Source organism: Myotis daubentonii, chromosome 11 (assembly GCF_963259705.1).
Source record: "Myotis daubentonii chromosome 11, mMyoDau2.1, whole genome shotgun sequence".
NCBI classification, from domain to species: domain Eukaryota; kingdom Metazoa; phylum Chordata; class Mammalia; order Chiroptera; family Vespertilionidae; genus Myotis; species Myotis daubentonii.
This window is the reverse complement of record NC_081850.1, coordinates 33,196,926-33,214,221: the sequence shown is the minus strand read 5'-3', so window position 1 is coordinate 33,214,221 and position 17,296 is coordinate 33,196,926. Positions and strand designations below refer to the sequence as shown.

The window sequence follows — 17,296 nt, the reverse complement described above, 5'->3', positions numbered from 1 at the left end:
TGAGCCTTTGATTACGTAGGTAGCTCATTGCACCCCTTCCCTTGGCAGGTGCTGTTAACCTTGGACTGCATAGATCATCGATTTAAAAATAAGGAAATAGACAGCTGTCCTATAGTGAGCCACTATAGTGAACTCATAGTGCATTTGAGGCATCATTAATTTTACACATAGGTTTCCTGAAACAAATATCTTGGCTAGTTTTGCAGAGTGCGCATAGAAGGTGCTTTATGAACTCTGTGTCAGAGGAGCAGATCTGTGTGTGCTGTGTATGGACGGTGGCTGCTGCTCCTCTCTGGTGACACGTTTACTGAAAAGGCATGAGGCAAAGGAGATTTGAGGTGTCAGATCTGGAAGTTTTGTGGAGAGGTGCTTGTGTTTTATTGTTTACGAACTGATTTTGTTTTGTGTCAAACTGGTTGTCACCGAAGTCGGTGAGGGCAGGAACTCTTGTGTTTACCGCAGGGCCCCCAGTTCCTGGCCCATGGCCGCAGGTGCTTGTTGGAATTACGAATGTGGTCCTTGACCAGAAGGGTATTAGGTTCTGGCTGTTGGGTGGTAGAAACACAGTGGGAGAGAACATGTGTCAGCTCTTTGATGCTATTAATTGAATTCTGAGTTAGAGATGTCCCTTAGGGACACAAACAAAGGTGAGCCTTATCTGGGCTCTTCCTGGCTTATGTGGCACTTTTTTGGGGTGCGGGGGTTTGGGGGGGGAAGAGCTTGATGTATTCCAAGAGGAGCTGTAATGAGGTGGTCTCCAGGCCACTTACACCTTCTGGGTTGGTTGTGAGGGCTGTGGTGGCGAACTTGGGTAGGCTTTGGGGTCTGGAAGACCTGCATTGGAAACACATCTCAGTCACTTCCTAGCTGTGTGGACGTGGTGCAGGTTGCTTAATTTCTCCATTTCCTCATTTGTAAGATGGGCACATATTACCTACTCAGCAGAATTGTAGTGTCAAAGCCCCTAGGTCAGAAACTGGCAGAAAGTAGGTGCCGACTATCTGGTAGCCCTTGTTAATGCTCCTATAAACTCTCACAGCAGGATCTTTCACAGTGTGGGAGGGGCTAATAGGAAAAGTGATGTAAACTTGCACCTTCCTTGGTTCTGCCTGGTGCGCTCTCACCAAGTCATGTGTATTTCCAGCGCAAGCTAGTGGGAACTCCAGTAGGGCGTGCTGTAACAACGCAGAGTGCCATGAGAAAGATGTTTGTTTTCTCTTTCCTTTTGCTGGTGCCCGAACCCCACTTCATTAACCCTACTCAGTGTCTGTGCCTTTGAATCCCCAGGTCTCCAGGCTTTGGATTGTCACTGGTTGCCGAGACCACCAACGGCACCTTCCTCAGTGCTGAGCTGACCTCCAACCCCCAGGGCCAGGGGGCGGCGGTGCTTCCAGAGGACCTGGGCAGGAACTGTGCCAAGCTGCTGCTTGAAGAAATCTACAGGGTATGTCCTCCACCTCTGCCAGTCGGGAGAGGAGCCATCAGGAAGCAGTTCGTTGTTTCATTCTTACTCCTTAGCAGCTTTCTTCCCTGTTCAAGGGCTTATGCCAAGGAGTTAACTCTTCCTGCCCATTAAACAGTTTAACATGAACTGGTTTAATGGATTAGCTGAACTAGTCAGTAAGCAGAGATCCAGTTCCCCTGATTTGGGACAACAGGGCAGGTACGTTTTAATAGTGTGGACACTTAAAAAGCTGAGACAGCGTTATTCGGGAAAGAAAAGGTGTAAAATGAAGCAGGTTAGCCGGTGACTGCCCACTTGAAGAGGATACAGTGCCGCGACCAAAACAGGTGCCATCTCCCAGCTCCCGCGTCCTTGCCATGTGAGGATGGGGGCTCATTGTTTTCAGGTTCTTTGAGGAGTTGGAAATAGGCGATTTGTATGTGACAGTTGTGTCAGATACAAAATAGTGTCAACAGGCTAGAATTTGCAGTGTGTTCTGGAGCATAGAAGAATGTTTAGGGAAGGCAGGCCTGTGTCAGAGCATGGAAAGGTGAGAACACAGGAGGGGGTGACGAAACTGAAGACAAGACTTCATCTGTTGCCATTTGCTTCTGCAGCTCAGATCAACCTGGACCAACCTGTCCTCTCAGTTGTCACAGGTTTTTCTCTGTCAATCCATACAAACAACATGTAGACAGGCATACATACACTCTTCCTGTTTCCCAAAAATAGTCGAGGTGAGCCCTAACCGGTTTTGATCAGTGGATAGCGCGTCGGCCTGCGGACTTAAGGGTCCCAGGTTTGATTCCAGTTAAGGGCATGTACCTTGGTTGCGGGCACATTCCCAATAGGGGGTGTGCAGGAGGCAGCTGATTAATGATTCTCTCTCATCGATGTTTCTAACTCTCTATCCCTCTCCCTTCCTCTCTGTACAAAATCAATAAAAAAAAAAATAGTCGAGGTGACCTAAAATAAGCAAGGAAGGAATTGGGAGGGAAAGAAAGATGATGGCAGGAGAAATAAGATGAAGCTGCTTGAAAAAACATTCTTTAAGGTCCCATATACTTGGTTAGAGGAGAGTCACAAATCTGGCCTCAGGATTTCTGGTTGTCTGTACAATCCTTGCCTCGGATCCATGTCAGAAGGTGAAACCTTCTCCTTGACATGCAGAATCCAGGACAGGCTCCCAGGAATGCTTATTTCTCTGCTCTGTTTTTGAGGCCCCACATTCTTGAGCTGAGCACTAGCAAAAACTATACTTTGGGTGATTTGCTATTGCATGGTGTATAGTGTTTGTAAATTGCCTTTTCAGATGAAGAGCCTTTCATCTCTGTATTTATCTGTGTATTTAGTCTCAGTTAGTTGATATTTCTGTGGTTCTTTCCTGAAGTCTCCAAGGAAGCTTTGCCCTGTTTAAAGTAGCAAAAATCATATGTGAGCCCTAACTGGTTTGGCTCAATGGATAGAGCATCAGCCTGCGGACTGAAGGGTCCCAGGTTCAGTTCCGGTCAGGGGCATGTACCTTGGTTGTAGGCACATCCCCACTAGGGGATGTGCGGGAGGCAGCTGATCCATATTTCTCTCTCATTGATTTTTCTGACTATCCCTCTCCCTTCCTCTTTGTAAAATATCAATAAAATATATTTTAAAAAAAGATCATATGTGAGCCCTTATGAAATAAAACAGGTGATTTTGTTTTATTTTTAAATACTTTTTGTCGCTTTAATTTATTAATCATTGTGGTAGAGTGGCGCCTGGTTCATGGGTATTGATCCCTGCACAGGCCTGGCTAAGGAAAACAGCCTACAGCCAAGTCTTCTCCCGGTCCAGTCACCGTTCTCAACAATACCTCATTGGTTGCAAGGTGGAACAAGTAAGAATGAACTGCTTCAGAGTTCACTAAAATGTCCAGGTCTTAATGGTTTTAATTAATGTTCATCTAATTAAAATGGAAGACAAAGGACCTATAATTGTGTCTTCAGCGGAATGACTGTACTCCCTGTCCTCACCATTCAGCTAGCAAATAGTGGCGGAAAGAAATGCCCTCTCAAATGAAACCCTCCTGCAGGATGAAGTATCTTCTCACACTACTTGTGTGGCCAAAGGCTGGCCTTAGCGTTTTTGATGCTAAATCAGCCCTGTGTTTGATGTTTAATTTAGTGATTTTTTTTTTTGAAAGATGAATAGTAACTAAAAGTTGGGAGTAAATAAATGATCAAGAGGTTACCATGTCACTTAGTTCCGGAAGTTAGTCATCTAGACCAGCGGTCGCCAACCTTTTGGACCTCATGGACCGTTTGATCCATGGACCACCCGTTGGCGACCGCTGCTCCAATGGTTTCCTTAAACCAGCAGTCGCTAACCTTTCGGACCTCACAGGCCACCAGTGGTCCGAGGACCATCGGTTGACTACAGACTGTGCATGTGATCCATGGGTCCCTAAGCCCCTGGCAACTGGTTCAGGTTTCCCTTGCTTGTGGCTTGCAGGCCCTCTGACCGTGGGGACCCTCCCATCTCTCTCCAGTAGACCTGGGGGAATTGGAAGCATCACATTACAGAAGAGCCCAGCTGGAGGGAGGGTTCTGTATCCTCATAAATAGCACGTTATAGGCCTCAGGGTGAAAGCAAGGCCACGGAGAGAAAACATGCAATCTGGATTAAGTTATTTTATTTCCCCCCCTTTACTCTAGTTAAGTTCTACTTAAAACCATTTCATTGTGCCTACACCAAGTTTGTTTGTTCTAATCATTAAGAAAATTTCTTTTTTGTGTGTCTATGGTCTTTAGTTGTTAAAAGGATGAAAATGCTTCATGTTCTTATGAATAATTCTTTATATGTCTGTGACATGACATGGTTTAAAAGAATAATAAAAACATGTCCCCTTTGAAGGTGCTGTTTATTTTTATCAACGTTATAGTCCTCTGATCTAATCCCTCTTGTTCTATTTATGTCTCATCAGTTACCAACCAAGTCCTCTTGATTGTGTTCCAAGCTTTCTGAAACTGCCTTTTCTGTCCATCTTTTAAGCTGCCTCTGTCTCCTACCCCCCACCCCACCCCCAACTTCTGTCCCCACCACGTGTGCTGCTGTCCCCACTTGCAGGAGTGGGAGTCCTCTCCTCATCTCCAACATGCCCTTCTGTCTAAATCTCTTGAAACACTTAACAGTCTGTGAAAGGAGCAAGTTTTGTAAAAACACTTTCATTGGTCCTCAGATTCTCCATGGGTTAGAGTTTTTTGTTTTTTAACGGAAATACGTATGTTACACCTCTTGTCCTAACATTGGCTTAGAGCAGCAGTTCTCAACCTGTGGGTCACGACCCCTTTGGCGGTCGAACGACCCTTTCACAGGGGTCACCTAAGACCATCCTGCATATCAGATATTTATATTACAATTCATAACAGCAGCAACATTACTGTTATGAAGTAGCAACGAAAATAATTTTATGGTTGGGTCACAACATGAGGAACTGTATTTAAAGGGCCAGAAGGTTGAGAACCACTGGCTTAGAGAGAAATATTGCCTTTTAAGGTAGTTTAGGAAGAGCAGTCGATTTTCATAAAAGCTGGCAGTAGGATAAGCCCCCTTATTTTCCTGCTCAATTGTAAATGAGGTCTGATGGCAAAGAGTGAGTGTTTGTGCTGATAATTGATTTATTCCCTACACTGCATGCATTTGAGAGAGGTTGCCTGGCTGGTGTGGCTTAGTGGTTGAACATCATCGCCATGCACCAAGAGGTCGCCGGTTCGGTTCCCAGTGAGGGCACATGCCTGGGTTGCATGTGCAGGAGGCGGCTGATCATGTTTCTTTCTCTCTCATCGTTTCTTCCTTTCCCTTCTCCTTCTCTAAAATCAATAAAAACTTTTTTTTTTTTTTTTAAGAAGAGGGTGGCCACGTGTTCTGTTTAAAGTCTGGGAGTCTGGGCTTGGATAGTGATGTGCCATCATCAGAAACTGGGTTCTTTTTGTAGCATGTACAAAATATGTAGAAATTCAAGGTCATCCCACTTTCACTGTGTACAATGTAAGTTTGAATTGTTTTAAATAAAGTTATCTCAGAAAGAATGATCAGAAAGACTTTTTTGTGTTTGCTAATTCTCACCTGAGGATATGTTTTTTCCATTGCTTTTCAGAGAGCGTGGGAATGAGGGGGGAGAAGGGGGAGAGAGAGAAAGAGAAAGAAACACCGATGTGAGACACATCGACTGGTTGCCTCCCTGCACATGCCCCAATGCGGGCAGGGAGTGAACCTGAAACCCAAGTACATGCCCTTGACTGGGAATCGAATCTGAGACCCTTTGGTGTGCAGGCTGACACTCTAACCACTTCAGCAACACTGGCCAGGGCAATAAAGACATTTTTAAGGCACAGATATAAACAACAGTCATGCATGAATGTAGTAGAAGCAGAATGGCTGAAATGGTCAGGAAACCCAAGAATGAAGGAAGAAAGGCAACCAAAACAATCCTCAGGAGAGAGTTTGTGAAAATTCTGTTGTACTTATCGATTTGGGAGAAAAGGAAGGAAAAGTGGCTGGAAATAGTACATAAGTAGTAAGAATGGAGAAATCTGGTCTCAGTAATTCTTCAGTTAAAGGTGCACAGGAAGAGTCACAAGGAGACACTAATGTAACTTGACAACAGTTTTGAATGTGATGGGATAAGTTTTAGGCTAAGGCCCTTTCATGCCAGATTGACTGTGGTGTTCCCTGGCAGATTAAATAAACAAGCCGCATCCACCTCACCCTTGTTAATGACCTGTACATTTCCTGGAACTGATTATGCTTTTTTTTTGTTTATGTGTCCTGCTGCTGCTGCCGCTTTAATTACAGAGGGGAATTTTTATTTTTCCTTAGATACACCTCAGTAAACCTGAATGTCTATTTATTCTGATGGTCTCAGCTAATACAATTGCTTTGATGACCAGTTAGTTTAACCCCCCAAAGTTAAGTGATACAAGGATTCCTCTGAAAAGACTTGTATTCTGTTTTATTATTGCTTGAACTTTGCAATCTGCTTTTCTGTGGTTCTGATATTCTGGGTATTTGTGACTGTTTTCTTGGTTTTCCATTCTCTGGTTGGAATAACGACTAATCTTGAAAGTGTTTGTATTTATAGGGTGGATGTGTGGACTCGACCAACCAAAGCCTGGCTCTGTTGTTCATGACCCTTGGGCAGCAGGACGTTTCCAAAGTCCTGCTAGGACCGCTCTCTCCCTACACGTGAGTTGTTTTCGCTCAGCCTCATTACTGCTGTCCAGTTTAATCTTCCAGTTGCATGACATGATAAAGGTGCTGGACTGTGCATAGCCTATCACTATGAACACCTGCTTGGACTGATCCTGGAATGAGCTGGAGGTTATCAGTCTTAACCTGGTGTTTAGCAGGCATCTTGCCTTCCTTTCTCTTCTGTAGTTGCATTATTCCCATGCCATTGAAGTTGTGTGGTATATTAGACAGTTCTTTTGTCTGTGCTTTAGATTTTTCTCATTTTGGAGGTAATCTGGTTCCATTATAACTGAGATTTTGTTAGCTTTTTTTTTTTAATCCCCTCTTTTCCCTACCCGTGGCAAATAGGGCCGTCTTTTTGTCCAACATGGTAGGGTATAAACTGGCTGGAAAAGGGAAAAAAGAGGCAAAGACTATAGTAATGCCATTGGACCAGTGGGGATATTGTAAAAGTGAGTCTGAGGACATTGGATGTTATCAGAAGATGACTGTTGAGGCATTAAAGCAAGCGCTCTACAAAAAGAGCAGCTGATGAGAAGACTTGGATTGTTAACAGCACAGTGGAAGCAGCACTTCCTATAGGTAGCAGATGAGCTTGCTGTAAGCAGCGTGTTTGAGCCCTGACCTCTGGGTGTGCGTCCATGTGCTCGAGATCATGACATGGCCATCTGTGGGTGGGGCGGGAGTGGGCCTGTGTGGGAGGAGACACTCAGGTAGATATAGACTGAACTGTCCTTTTTCGGTTATCATGGTACCGATGCTGTATATCTGGAAGGTACAGTACTGTGATAACTGAAGAATGGTGGTGCCATCACATTGAGTAAGGGGCCAGCACTGCAGAGGGGGCATTGTACCTCTGGAACATCGCTTGGGGCGCATGGAGACCAGAAGCTTGAAAGAGATTGTTTTGGAGGTTTTTTTATTTGGAGTTGGTGGTGGGAGGTTTTTTTGGAACATGGCAGTGGAAGAGAAGACACTCTGAGCAGTGGGGGAAGACTGATAAGCAGGAAGCTAGTGAGGAACCACATTATCTGCTAACAGTTGTAAAATATTTCATGGGACAGGCACCTGAAATCGAGTAATCCTCAGTGGAACACTAACACCAGGGATCAACATTGCTGAAACAGACTTTGTAGCTAAGGTGTTCGGGGAGGAGGCGAGGGAGCACACACAGGGCCTGAGTGCAGAGCTTCGCTTCCAGTGGAGCGTTGGCTGGAAGCGCTGACGGCTCTGTGACCACCAGGCCCCTTCAGCCAACTCTCTTGCTGCTGCCGCCGCCGCTGCAGCCTTCCCAGCCCCTGCTTCAGGGCAGCGAAGGCCTGACCGCTCACACCGCTTGAGGCAGTCTCTAGATGTGTGTGGTCGTGGGGCATGGGGTTTGGCAGAACATTATGTGCAAAAGGAAATCTATATTTTTAGTTTTCCTTGACCTTTTTTTTTTTTTTTGGCTCTTAGAGATTTTTTTTTTTCCGTTTGGCTACAGGGCCTTTATAGTTTTTTTCAAGTCAGCAGCCCCTGTGGAGATGGTCAAGATGTGCCTGGATGTTTTTTTTCAAGTTCCTGTGTCCTCCTCGTATACCCCCTCACCAAACATTCATTGCAGTCTTCTCTTCCAGAAACCTCGTCTAAAAGGACTACATCTCCCAGGAAAACAACGTGGTCTGCTCTGAATGGAGCTTTACAGGCCTGGGACAAATAGCAGAATTGTGTTTGAAACTTGGGGCTATGTTTCTCTGGGTTTCCTGCCTCCTGGGGTTTCACGCAGGAGGGGCTGCCATGGGGTGGACAGCGCCGCCTCCTTTCTTTTTGGTAAGCGAGCACACGGTGGGGCAGGAGGTTGTAAGGAGTTTATTTTTGAAAGCTGTGTCTGTTTGGGACCCTTGTTGCTTGTTATCATTGTGGAAGGCTCCAGGAATCCAGAGTGATGAAGGGCAAAGGTGGGAAGAAATAGATGTCCTTCTAGGACCAAATAGACAAAGTTATCATCGTATTTGTGAGTACAGCTTAGGATGAAAAAGGCATAGAATCTATAGTTAGTATAATTGTGGTGGGGGGTGGGGATCCTAGTTGGATTCAAGAGTTTTGGAGACCAAACTCACTTATTTTTATAAAGTATACTTAAAGTCATAAAAATCTACTTTTTGAATTCTCAAATTTCTCAAGAAGACTAGAATCAAGAAATGTATTTCTTGTGGCAGTTTTCACATTCTGATTTGTTTAAAAAGTTTTTTAATTTTTTTTGTTTTGTTTGTTTTGTTTTTTTATAGAGCACTGGGATTAAGGGGGATGTGTTTTCTTATAGTGTTGCTTTGAAACCCTTTCTGGAAAATAAGGGTGTCTGTTCTTCCCTTTATTCTTCCCTCTGTCTTACTTCTGTTGGTGGTTTCCTGTGTTACTTGAGAAAGCGCATCTATATGTGTGAAATCTTTTGGGAAGGCCAGAGAGATGTTTTTCAGAAGAATAAAATAGTATTGGCTAACATGCTGGTATGCGGAAAATCTATTTCTGTTCATTTTGTTGAGTTTCAGGTAGTTTACAATTGGTGACAGTGATTCCACCTTCCCCCGAAAAAGCTTAATATTACAGTTTAGGGAGGATTTATACTTTATTTAAAAGTGGAATTAACAGCAAGAAAATCACACTTTCACAAATTATCTGATTGGAGACTACAGTTACATGTTGTCGGTACATGGTCGTGGAAGTGCAGCCTCCCCGATTTCAGTGCTGGCTCTCCCGGGAAGCACCGGGGGACAGCGTGTAGCACCTCTGAGCCTTGGTCTTATCTGTGGAGAAGGTGAATGGTCCTGAAGTCGGGTTTGTGGAGATGGAGCAAGGCTTAAAAAGGTCAGGTACTTAGTGCTCCCAGCCAGCAATGCAGTGGGCCTGGCAGAGCCCAATCAGTGCTGGACACTGCAGTTTCCGCCCGGATATCCCCTTGCCCTGCCCCAGCCTGGGAAAACCCAATCTCCTGTTAAGGTCACTCTGAACACCAGGAGGCTCAGTAAACTTGCTTTGGGTTATCTCAGGCCTGAAGTCAGCTGTGAAGTGTTTGCTCAGATATCTATAAATCTGTGTCCATTAATTTTTAAATTTATGACCAACTACTGCAGTCATATTGCTAAATAAACAACACACATCTCACTTACTGTTCCCAAGAACTCTGTAAGGTAGGTGTTTATTTAACAAACACAGTATTTACTGCTGGCCCAATGTTTTAAGCACTTGACAAATGCGAACTCATTTAGTTTTCATCATAACCCTAGGAGGTTACTGTTGCACACTCCATTTTACAGGTGTGGGGACTGAGGCACACAGAAGTTGAGTCATGTGCCAAAGGTCACATAGTCAGCAAGTGGAGTTCAGAGCCAGGCAGTCTTGCCCAGAGTCCATGCTTCCCTGACCCACTGCTCTTATGCAAGTGCTGGGATTCCACCCCTGTTGCTGGACTTGAGACACCTCCCTGCCTGAGGCAGGATGCCATTCCACGCCTTTCCAGAATCCTCAGTTCAAATTATGCTACAAAATGATCTCCTGTCTTTACTTGGAGTCTAAAGTGAACCATGCCTCTTCGGTTTTTCGTGCCGGCCAAACCTGCAGCTATTTGGGTTCAGTTGTTTAACTGCTCTCCTCAGCTGGCAGGATGCCACTCCCCCTGACAGTTGTGATTTAATTGTGTTTAAATGCTGCAAAGCCCTGTCACCTTTATTAAACTGTTTGAGCCCCAGACCACATTTGGCATATGGTAAAAGCAAGTGATGTCTTTACCTTTCGGATGAGCAAGAGAGTTCAGGGACCTGCTCATACTGAGATTTTAGCCAAACTTGTCCTGGGACCCACATCTCCCAACCATGCAACCAGCCTGTCTGTCTCCTCTGCCTTTATAACCGAGTTTGTTCTTAGAGCAGAGGCCAGCTGGGCTTTGGGAAAGCCTCTGTCTGGAGAAAAAGCACCGCCGATACATTTAAAGCTGTGGTGTAATGACACAGGGGCCCCATCCAGCAGATTCTCTTCTCACCCCCAGGTCTCTTACCCCTCCTTAGACCTGAGAAGTAGGGAACCCCAATATCTGAGTGGTTTGGTGGAGCAGGAATCAAGACCCTCTGTTGTGGTTTGTGTTTGTGGAATTGGGGGAGGGGGGGAGCGCGTGCGCGCCCACTTCCCATGATTGCTTTCACCTCCACTCTCCAGCAGGCATCAGAAGAGGGACCTGGTGAGAGGTGCTGTATTTTAAGGGGCAGGGCCTGGCACCTGGTCAATCCTGGGCACTTGGGATTCAAAGGATAGATGACTTTGAGCCCAATGGCTGTCACCTGTTCATCAACAGTGCTGGTGGGAACAACCTACTCTTGGAAGATAGACGGGAAAAATTATCTCCGTTTTCCAGGATTCTCGAAACCTGCTTCTCAGGTGGCCTGGAGGCTTTCATGGTCTGGGTGTTTTGTTTTTTTAGATAAGTCACTTTGTATTAGGAAAAAAAGTTTACTACAGATTTAGTTCTCTTAAGTCCTTCTCACGGGAATTACAGTCCCGGCTGCCTAACATGGTTGGCCTAAAAAGCTGCCAGTTACACTGCGCAGGTGGGCTGTCCTCTCTCTCAAGGCTCTGTGCATGGCTCTCTTTTGCCTGGCTGTGCGGCCATGTGGTTGTGTTTGGGAAGTGTGGATCTACAGAATGGTGCTTGGAAGAGAAGGAAAGGGAAGAGGCGGGGCCTGGTGGGGCCTGTGCTTGGGGCCGTGGAGAAGGATGTGGATCAGCACCGGATGTGACCTTTGCTGACTGCGTGTGTGTGTGCGGGGCGAGGGGGGCGAGTTTATTCTCTGTTTGCTTTTCATTTTCTTAAAGAGACTTTGCTAGGATTTAATATTGTCTGGTTGTTTCTCGGCTCTGAGCATGTTCGATAGCTGGAGGTAGGAGGACATTCTGAAGCATACCTTAATCCAGTCCCTTACAGAGTCTTCCTCAGACAGGCCGTTGGCAGAACATTGTGTAAAAAGTGGAACCGACTTTGCTTTTTCTAACGATTCCAAAGGCTACAAATACCTCAGAGCTGCAAATATGTAAGCCTGCACACTCAAACCTGTGTTTCTCCATCCTTCTCCAAGAGATCTGAAGCAAGCTGAGGCCTCTTAGGAGTTCTGCCAGCTGGTGGGGTGTCTGGTTTTTCCAGCACAGTTGAACGATTCAGAGTGAAGTAAGCTGGGGAGGCTCTGGTAGCAGGCCTGTATTAGAGCCCGGTCAGCAGCAAGAGAGAGAGAGAGAGAGAGAGAGAGAGAGAGAGAGAGAGCGAGCTGTTTCCTCCTCAGAATGCAGATGAGTGGGTGAGATGCTGGCTTTGCCCGCACTGCTGCCCCTGGAGGCTTTGCCCACAGATGTGGACTGTTTATCTATGGGTGTGATGTTTTTCTTTTTTTCCTAGGACAGGGTGGGGTGCAAAAACCTGAAAATTGGTAAGACAGGAAAGGCAGCAGGGAAAGAACTGACTTCCCTTAATTCCTAAGTCATTTCTCAAAATTAGTCCTAACTCCTAAATTCTGTTTCTTGCCTCATTAGTGAATGCCAGACATAATGCCTATCATGTATAATGGGTTTCAGTGGAGAGAGAGGAATTGGCCCTGGCCGGGTAACTCAGTTGGTTAGAGCATTGTCCCGATATGCCAAGGTTGCAAGTTCAGTCTCTGATTAGGGCACGTACAAGAAGCAGCCAATGAATGTATAAATAACATTTGTTGTGGAACAGCAAATCAATGTTTCTCTCTCCCCCCGCCCTTCCTTTTCCCCTTCCCCCCTCCTCTCTCTCTAATTTTTGAAAAGAGGTGATGTCTGGCTGGTGTGGGTCAGTGGTTGAGCATCGACCCAGGAACCAATAAGTCACTGGTTTGATTCTGAGTCAGGGCACATGCCTGGGTTGCAGGCTCCATCCCCAGTAGAGGACATGCAGGAGGCAGCAGATCGATGATGTTTCTCTCATCAGTGTTTCTACCCTTCTCCCTTCCTCTCTCTCTAAAAATAAATAAGTGAAAAAATTTTTAAAAAGAAGTAAGAAATTTTTGTGTGTGCATGTAGCACTTATCAGCAATACTCTCCAGGGAGTTCCTGTTTCATTTCTTAACCACTGGCATGTCGGTCATGTCAGCCAGATAGGGTGAGGAATTGTTTGGGCCCCCTTTCCTCCTTTTTGTCTTTCTCTACTTTGACTAGATTGATTAGGACAGAGGGACAGGAAGGGGTGGGAAATTCATTGCAGAAGGCATTGTATTGAGTTTGGTATATACTCTGAGGGTGTGAGCCGGGATCAATACTACTTTTTAACTTCACAAATATATATTATTTATTTAAGTAGCTTTTTTGAAATATAATTCATATACTACCTTAAAGTGTACCATTCAATGGTTTTTAGTATATTCACAAAGTAAATATAACTACCATCTAATTTTAGAACATTTTCACCATCTCGGAAAGAAACCCTTTACTCATTCATGGCTCTGTCCCATTCCTCCCATTCCTCCCAATCCTCCCAGCTCAAGGCAATCACTAATCTGCTCTCTGCCTCTATAATAGAGTTGCCTGTTCTGTCCATTTCATGTAAATAGAATCATACAATGAGTTTCTTGGTGACTGGCTTCTTTCACTTAGCGTAATGTTTTCTAAGTTCATCCATATTGTAGCATGTACCTGTATTTTGTTTCTTTTTATGGCTGAATAGTATTCAATTGTATGGATATACCACATTTTGTTTATCCACTCATCAGTTAATGGGCATTTGAGTTGTTTCCACTTTTTTACTATTATGAATAATGCTCCTTTGAACATTTGTGGACAAGTTTTTGTGGGGGTGCATGTTTTCATTTCTGTATATACCTAAAAGTAGAATTCTTGCATCACATGATAACTCCTTGTTTAACATTTTGAGGAACTGCCAGACTTTTCCATAGTGGTGACCATTTTTTATCTGACCCACTCATAACCATTTTATTGGGTGTGAAGTGGCATCTCATAGTGGTTTTGATTTCCACTTCCCTAATAACTAATGATGTTGAACATGTTTTCATGTGGTTATTGGTTATATGGATATCTTTAGAAAAATGTCTTTGCAGATCCTTTACCCATTATTAAATTGGGTTATTTGGATTTTTATTACTGAGTTGCAAGAATTCTTTATATATCCTATATACTAGACCCATATCAGATAAATGATTTAAAATATTTTCTCCTTGGGGACTGTATTTTCACTTTCTTGATAGTGTCCACAAAAGGTTTTAATTTTTATGAAGTCCAATTTATTCATTTTTTTCTTTCATCATTCTGCTTTTCCTGTTGTGTCTAAGAAACCACCACCTAGCCCAAGATCATGAAGATTTACTCCTGTTTTCTTCTGTGAGTTTTATAGTTTTAGCGCTTACGTGCAGATCTTGGGTCAGTATTGAGTTATTTTTTATGTATGATGTGAAGACAGGGCCTATGTGAAGTTGTTCCAGCACCATTTATTGAGAAGGTTATTCTTTCCCTGTTGGATTATCTTGGCACCCTTTTTGAAAATCAGTTGAATGTAAATGGGTTATTTCTTGACTCTCAATTCTGTTCCCTTGACCTGCACATCAGGATAAGTATTTTGAAAGCTCCTCGGGTGATCCCATGTACATTCAGTGCTGAGAACCATCTGGCCCAGGTAGGGAGTTTGGATGGTTTGATTGGCAGCACAACACAAGATTGCTGGAATACTTTTATTTCAGGTATACAGACCATCTGTTCCTAACTAAACCAATGTTTTTCAAACTTGCCTGATAAAAACCATCAGGGGTGCTTGTGAATAATAGCTTTATGGCTCCTCTGTACTGGAGAGACAGGGCCTGGAAAAGGGTGGGCAGGGGGACTCGTTACATGTGCCTGTGATTCTGGGCTCTTCCACATGGCTATGCCTTCCCCATCAGTTGCCAGTGGATCAGAGCCTTCAGGAACCTGTATGATTAATGAGTTCTTCAGGTGGGTCTTCTAGGCCAGCCCCGGAGAAGCCTACATACTCATATCGTGGTCCTGCCACAGATTTGCTGTTCCCAAAGGGACTCTTGGGGTGAAGCCGTAGCTCCGTCTTAAGGGAGACGACAAGAAACAGCCTCATGAAACTTCTTGCCATATTTACTGTGAGCACTTTCCTGGCCACCTTACTTAATATTGCCTCCTTCCATGTACACACAGATGTTGTTATACCCACATTTCCTCCTCATCTGCCTTGTTTGCTATTTAAATTTCCCCTTTCAAGAATATTTAACTTCCCTTGTCTGCCCCATTAGATTGAAAAATGTCATGTGAGAAGGGATTTTTAGATGACTGCCTCTTCTCCTGCACCAAGAACAGTGCCTGACACATTGTAGGCATTCAGTAAATATTTGTTAACTGAGTGGAAGGGGGTTGTCTAGGTTGAGGAATGAAGAGACACATCTCTGTTTTGGCATCAGCAGTAGTCATTCTGCTTTGGTTTTACTGCATGACGCTGTGAATCGTGACAGTATGTGTTTCTCTCTTTGCAGGAGCCACTCAGAGTAATGCCACATTTATGTCCACTGTAACACGGGTGCAGGACAGGACTTAACCTGTTGTGTACTAACCTCTAACATTATTTCTTTTAGCCATCTGCTTGTATTGTGTGCATCTCTACACACACACAAATCCTCTTTGGAAGCTGGTAGGCTATAAAGGAATATTATTTAATCAGCTTGATGAGAATTGCTTAATTTTGGTCATTCCTCTTGATTTGAAATCGAAAGGTTGGGTTCTAGGTGGAGGAGAACTTTAAATAAAATCAAACTCTGCCTGGCTGGTGTGGTTCAGTGGTTGAGCGTCGACTTATGACCCAGGAGGTCACGGTTTGATTCTGGCTGATTCCCATTCAGGGCACATGTGCCCAGGTTGCAGGCTCAATCTCAATTGGGGGGCGAGCAGGAGGCAGCCAATCAATGATTATCTTTCATCATGGATGTATCTCCCTCTTTCTCTCTCCCTCTCCCTTCCTCTTTGAAATCAAATAAAAATATATTTAAAAAAAAATCAAATTCCTCTTTCATTCTTCCCCTTTTTTATATTTTAGGATAGAATTTTTGCGGCATTTGAAGAGCTTTTTCCAGATTATGTTTAAAATTGAGACCAAGCCGTGTGGCGAAGAACGCAAGGGCGGGGATAAAGTGCTCATGACCTGTGTTGGCATTGGCTTCTCCAACCTTAGCAAGACCCTCAAGTGATGCCGTCGCAGGATCAAAGGCCCCAACGCCTACAGACAAAGCAGAAGCGGCCAAGGACCCAGAGGGACTAAGTCCAAACAGGGCAGCAGAGCCTCGGGTATCGAGGCCTTTCCTCACTTTCCATTTAAAAACAATCAGAATATGCAAATAAAAGACGTATTTATATCGTGTGGTTTCCAGCCATTCCTCCAGTGGTATTGCCATTCCTCAGGAGGCCTGTCACGATGTGCTCCCTTCGCTTACCTGGACAGAGAACAGGCCTGCAGGACACGGTCACGCTGCTAGACCGTCGGCACAGCTCCGTGCCAGCCGTGCTTCCTCGGCCCCTGTCGTGTGGCCGTTTTCCAGACCTGTGGCATCTGTTACTGTTCTTTCTGCAAGGATGGACCTGTTTGAACCTTGGTTCCTGTGTAGGGATTAAATGAGACAACCACAGTGGAAACTCTTTATGAGTAATGCAGTGTTATGCAAATTTCAGAAAAAACCCCCAAAAAACGGTTTATGAGACCATTTCATCCCTCATCGTCGGATTGGACTCGGCTGTCTTGGAGACAGATTCTGCTCCCTGTCTGGTTCATTGTGTGTGTGGGGATGAGTGCCTGGGGGTTGGGGGGTTCGGGAGGAAGGGGTCCAATTAAAGTTACTGGATATTTTCTCTATCTCAGTTGTGCTATACATTTTCTTATTCTCATAATAACTCTGTAATGTAAAATTTATTCCCTCCGCAAGAATATTCAAAACGGATATTTTGTTCCTTTGAAATTTATAATGTTAAGACATTAGACCACCTGACTTAAAGATCTTAGTGTAATAATGTCAGAGTCTGGAATTTTGCCTCACGTATAAGCTAGGAAGTTAGGTTATTAATGTTTCATGGATGCTAGCAGAATACACGAGAGTCCTCACTCAGAGTCAGAGAACTGTCACTCAGAGCACAGCGAGCAGCATGACTTCATGTTTGTGTTGGCTCCTCCTGTTTCCCATGTCCCACATGGTGACGTGGAGGGCCCAGGGAGGTGCCATTCACGCAGTGGGTTGCATCACAGGCAAGGCACATGCGTGCTTGGGGACTCTGCCCTCTCAGCACACCTGCTCTTGTTCCAGGTGTGGACATGACTTAATCTCTCCAGATTGCTTGCAGTGAACACAGTTATGAGAAGGGGGCCAGGTAAAGGCCTCCCCAGCACGAATGTCTAGGAATACTAAGGGTTGCAGTTACCGCATTGGAGTTGGTAGAAGGGGGAAGATCTAATTCTATTAGGATTCCAAGTGGGATTCCCCTCCTGGGGTGGGCTTTGGAAGTATGAAAAGTCTTTGCCTCCCTAATCCTCTTGGCACCCTTTTCTTTTTCAGTGAACGGGGCCTGAGCAAGTCTGTTGTTATGTCTGGGGTG

At 44.7% G+C, this 17,296-nt stretch overlaps 1 protein-coding gene and 1 pseudogene across 5 annotated transcripts in view; both read left to right on the top strand.

Moving 5' to 3' along the window:
- RCL1 (RNA terminal phosphate cyclase like 1) overlaps positions 1–16,562 on the top strand; it is a 61,514-nt gene extending 44,952 nt beyond the window's left edge. For 4 of the 5 annotated variants that reach the window (XM_059656759.1, XM_059656760.1, XM_059656762.1 and 1 more), the window contains 3 exons: positions 1,288–1,444; positions 6,561–6,664; positions 15,753–16,562. In XM_059656759.1, coding sequence (XP_059512742.1) covers positions 1,288–1,444; positions 6,561–6,664; positions 15,753–15,903 — 412 coding nt within the window. In that variant the 3' untranslated portion in view covers positions 15,904–16,562. Of the gene's footprint in view, positions 1–1,287; positions 1,445–6,560; positions 6,665–15,195; positions 15,351–15,752 lie in introns of all 5 variants that reach the window. The other variant, XR_009447602.1, reaches the window with a different exon arrangement.
- The window catches only part of LOC132211938 (peroxiredoxin-like 2A), a 92,339-nt pseudogene continuing 90,203 nt past the window's right edge, over positions 15,161–17,296 (top strand).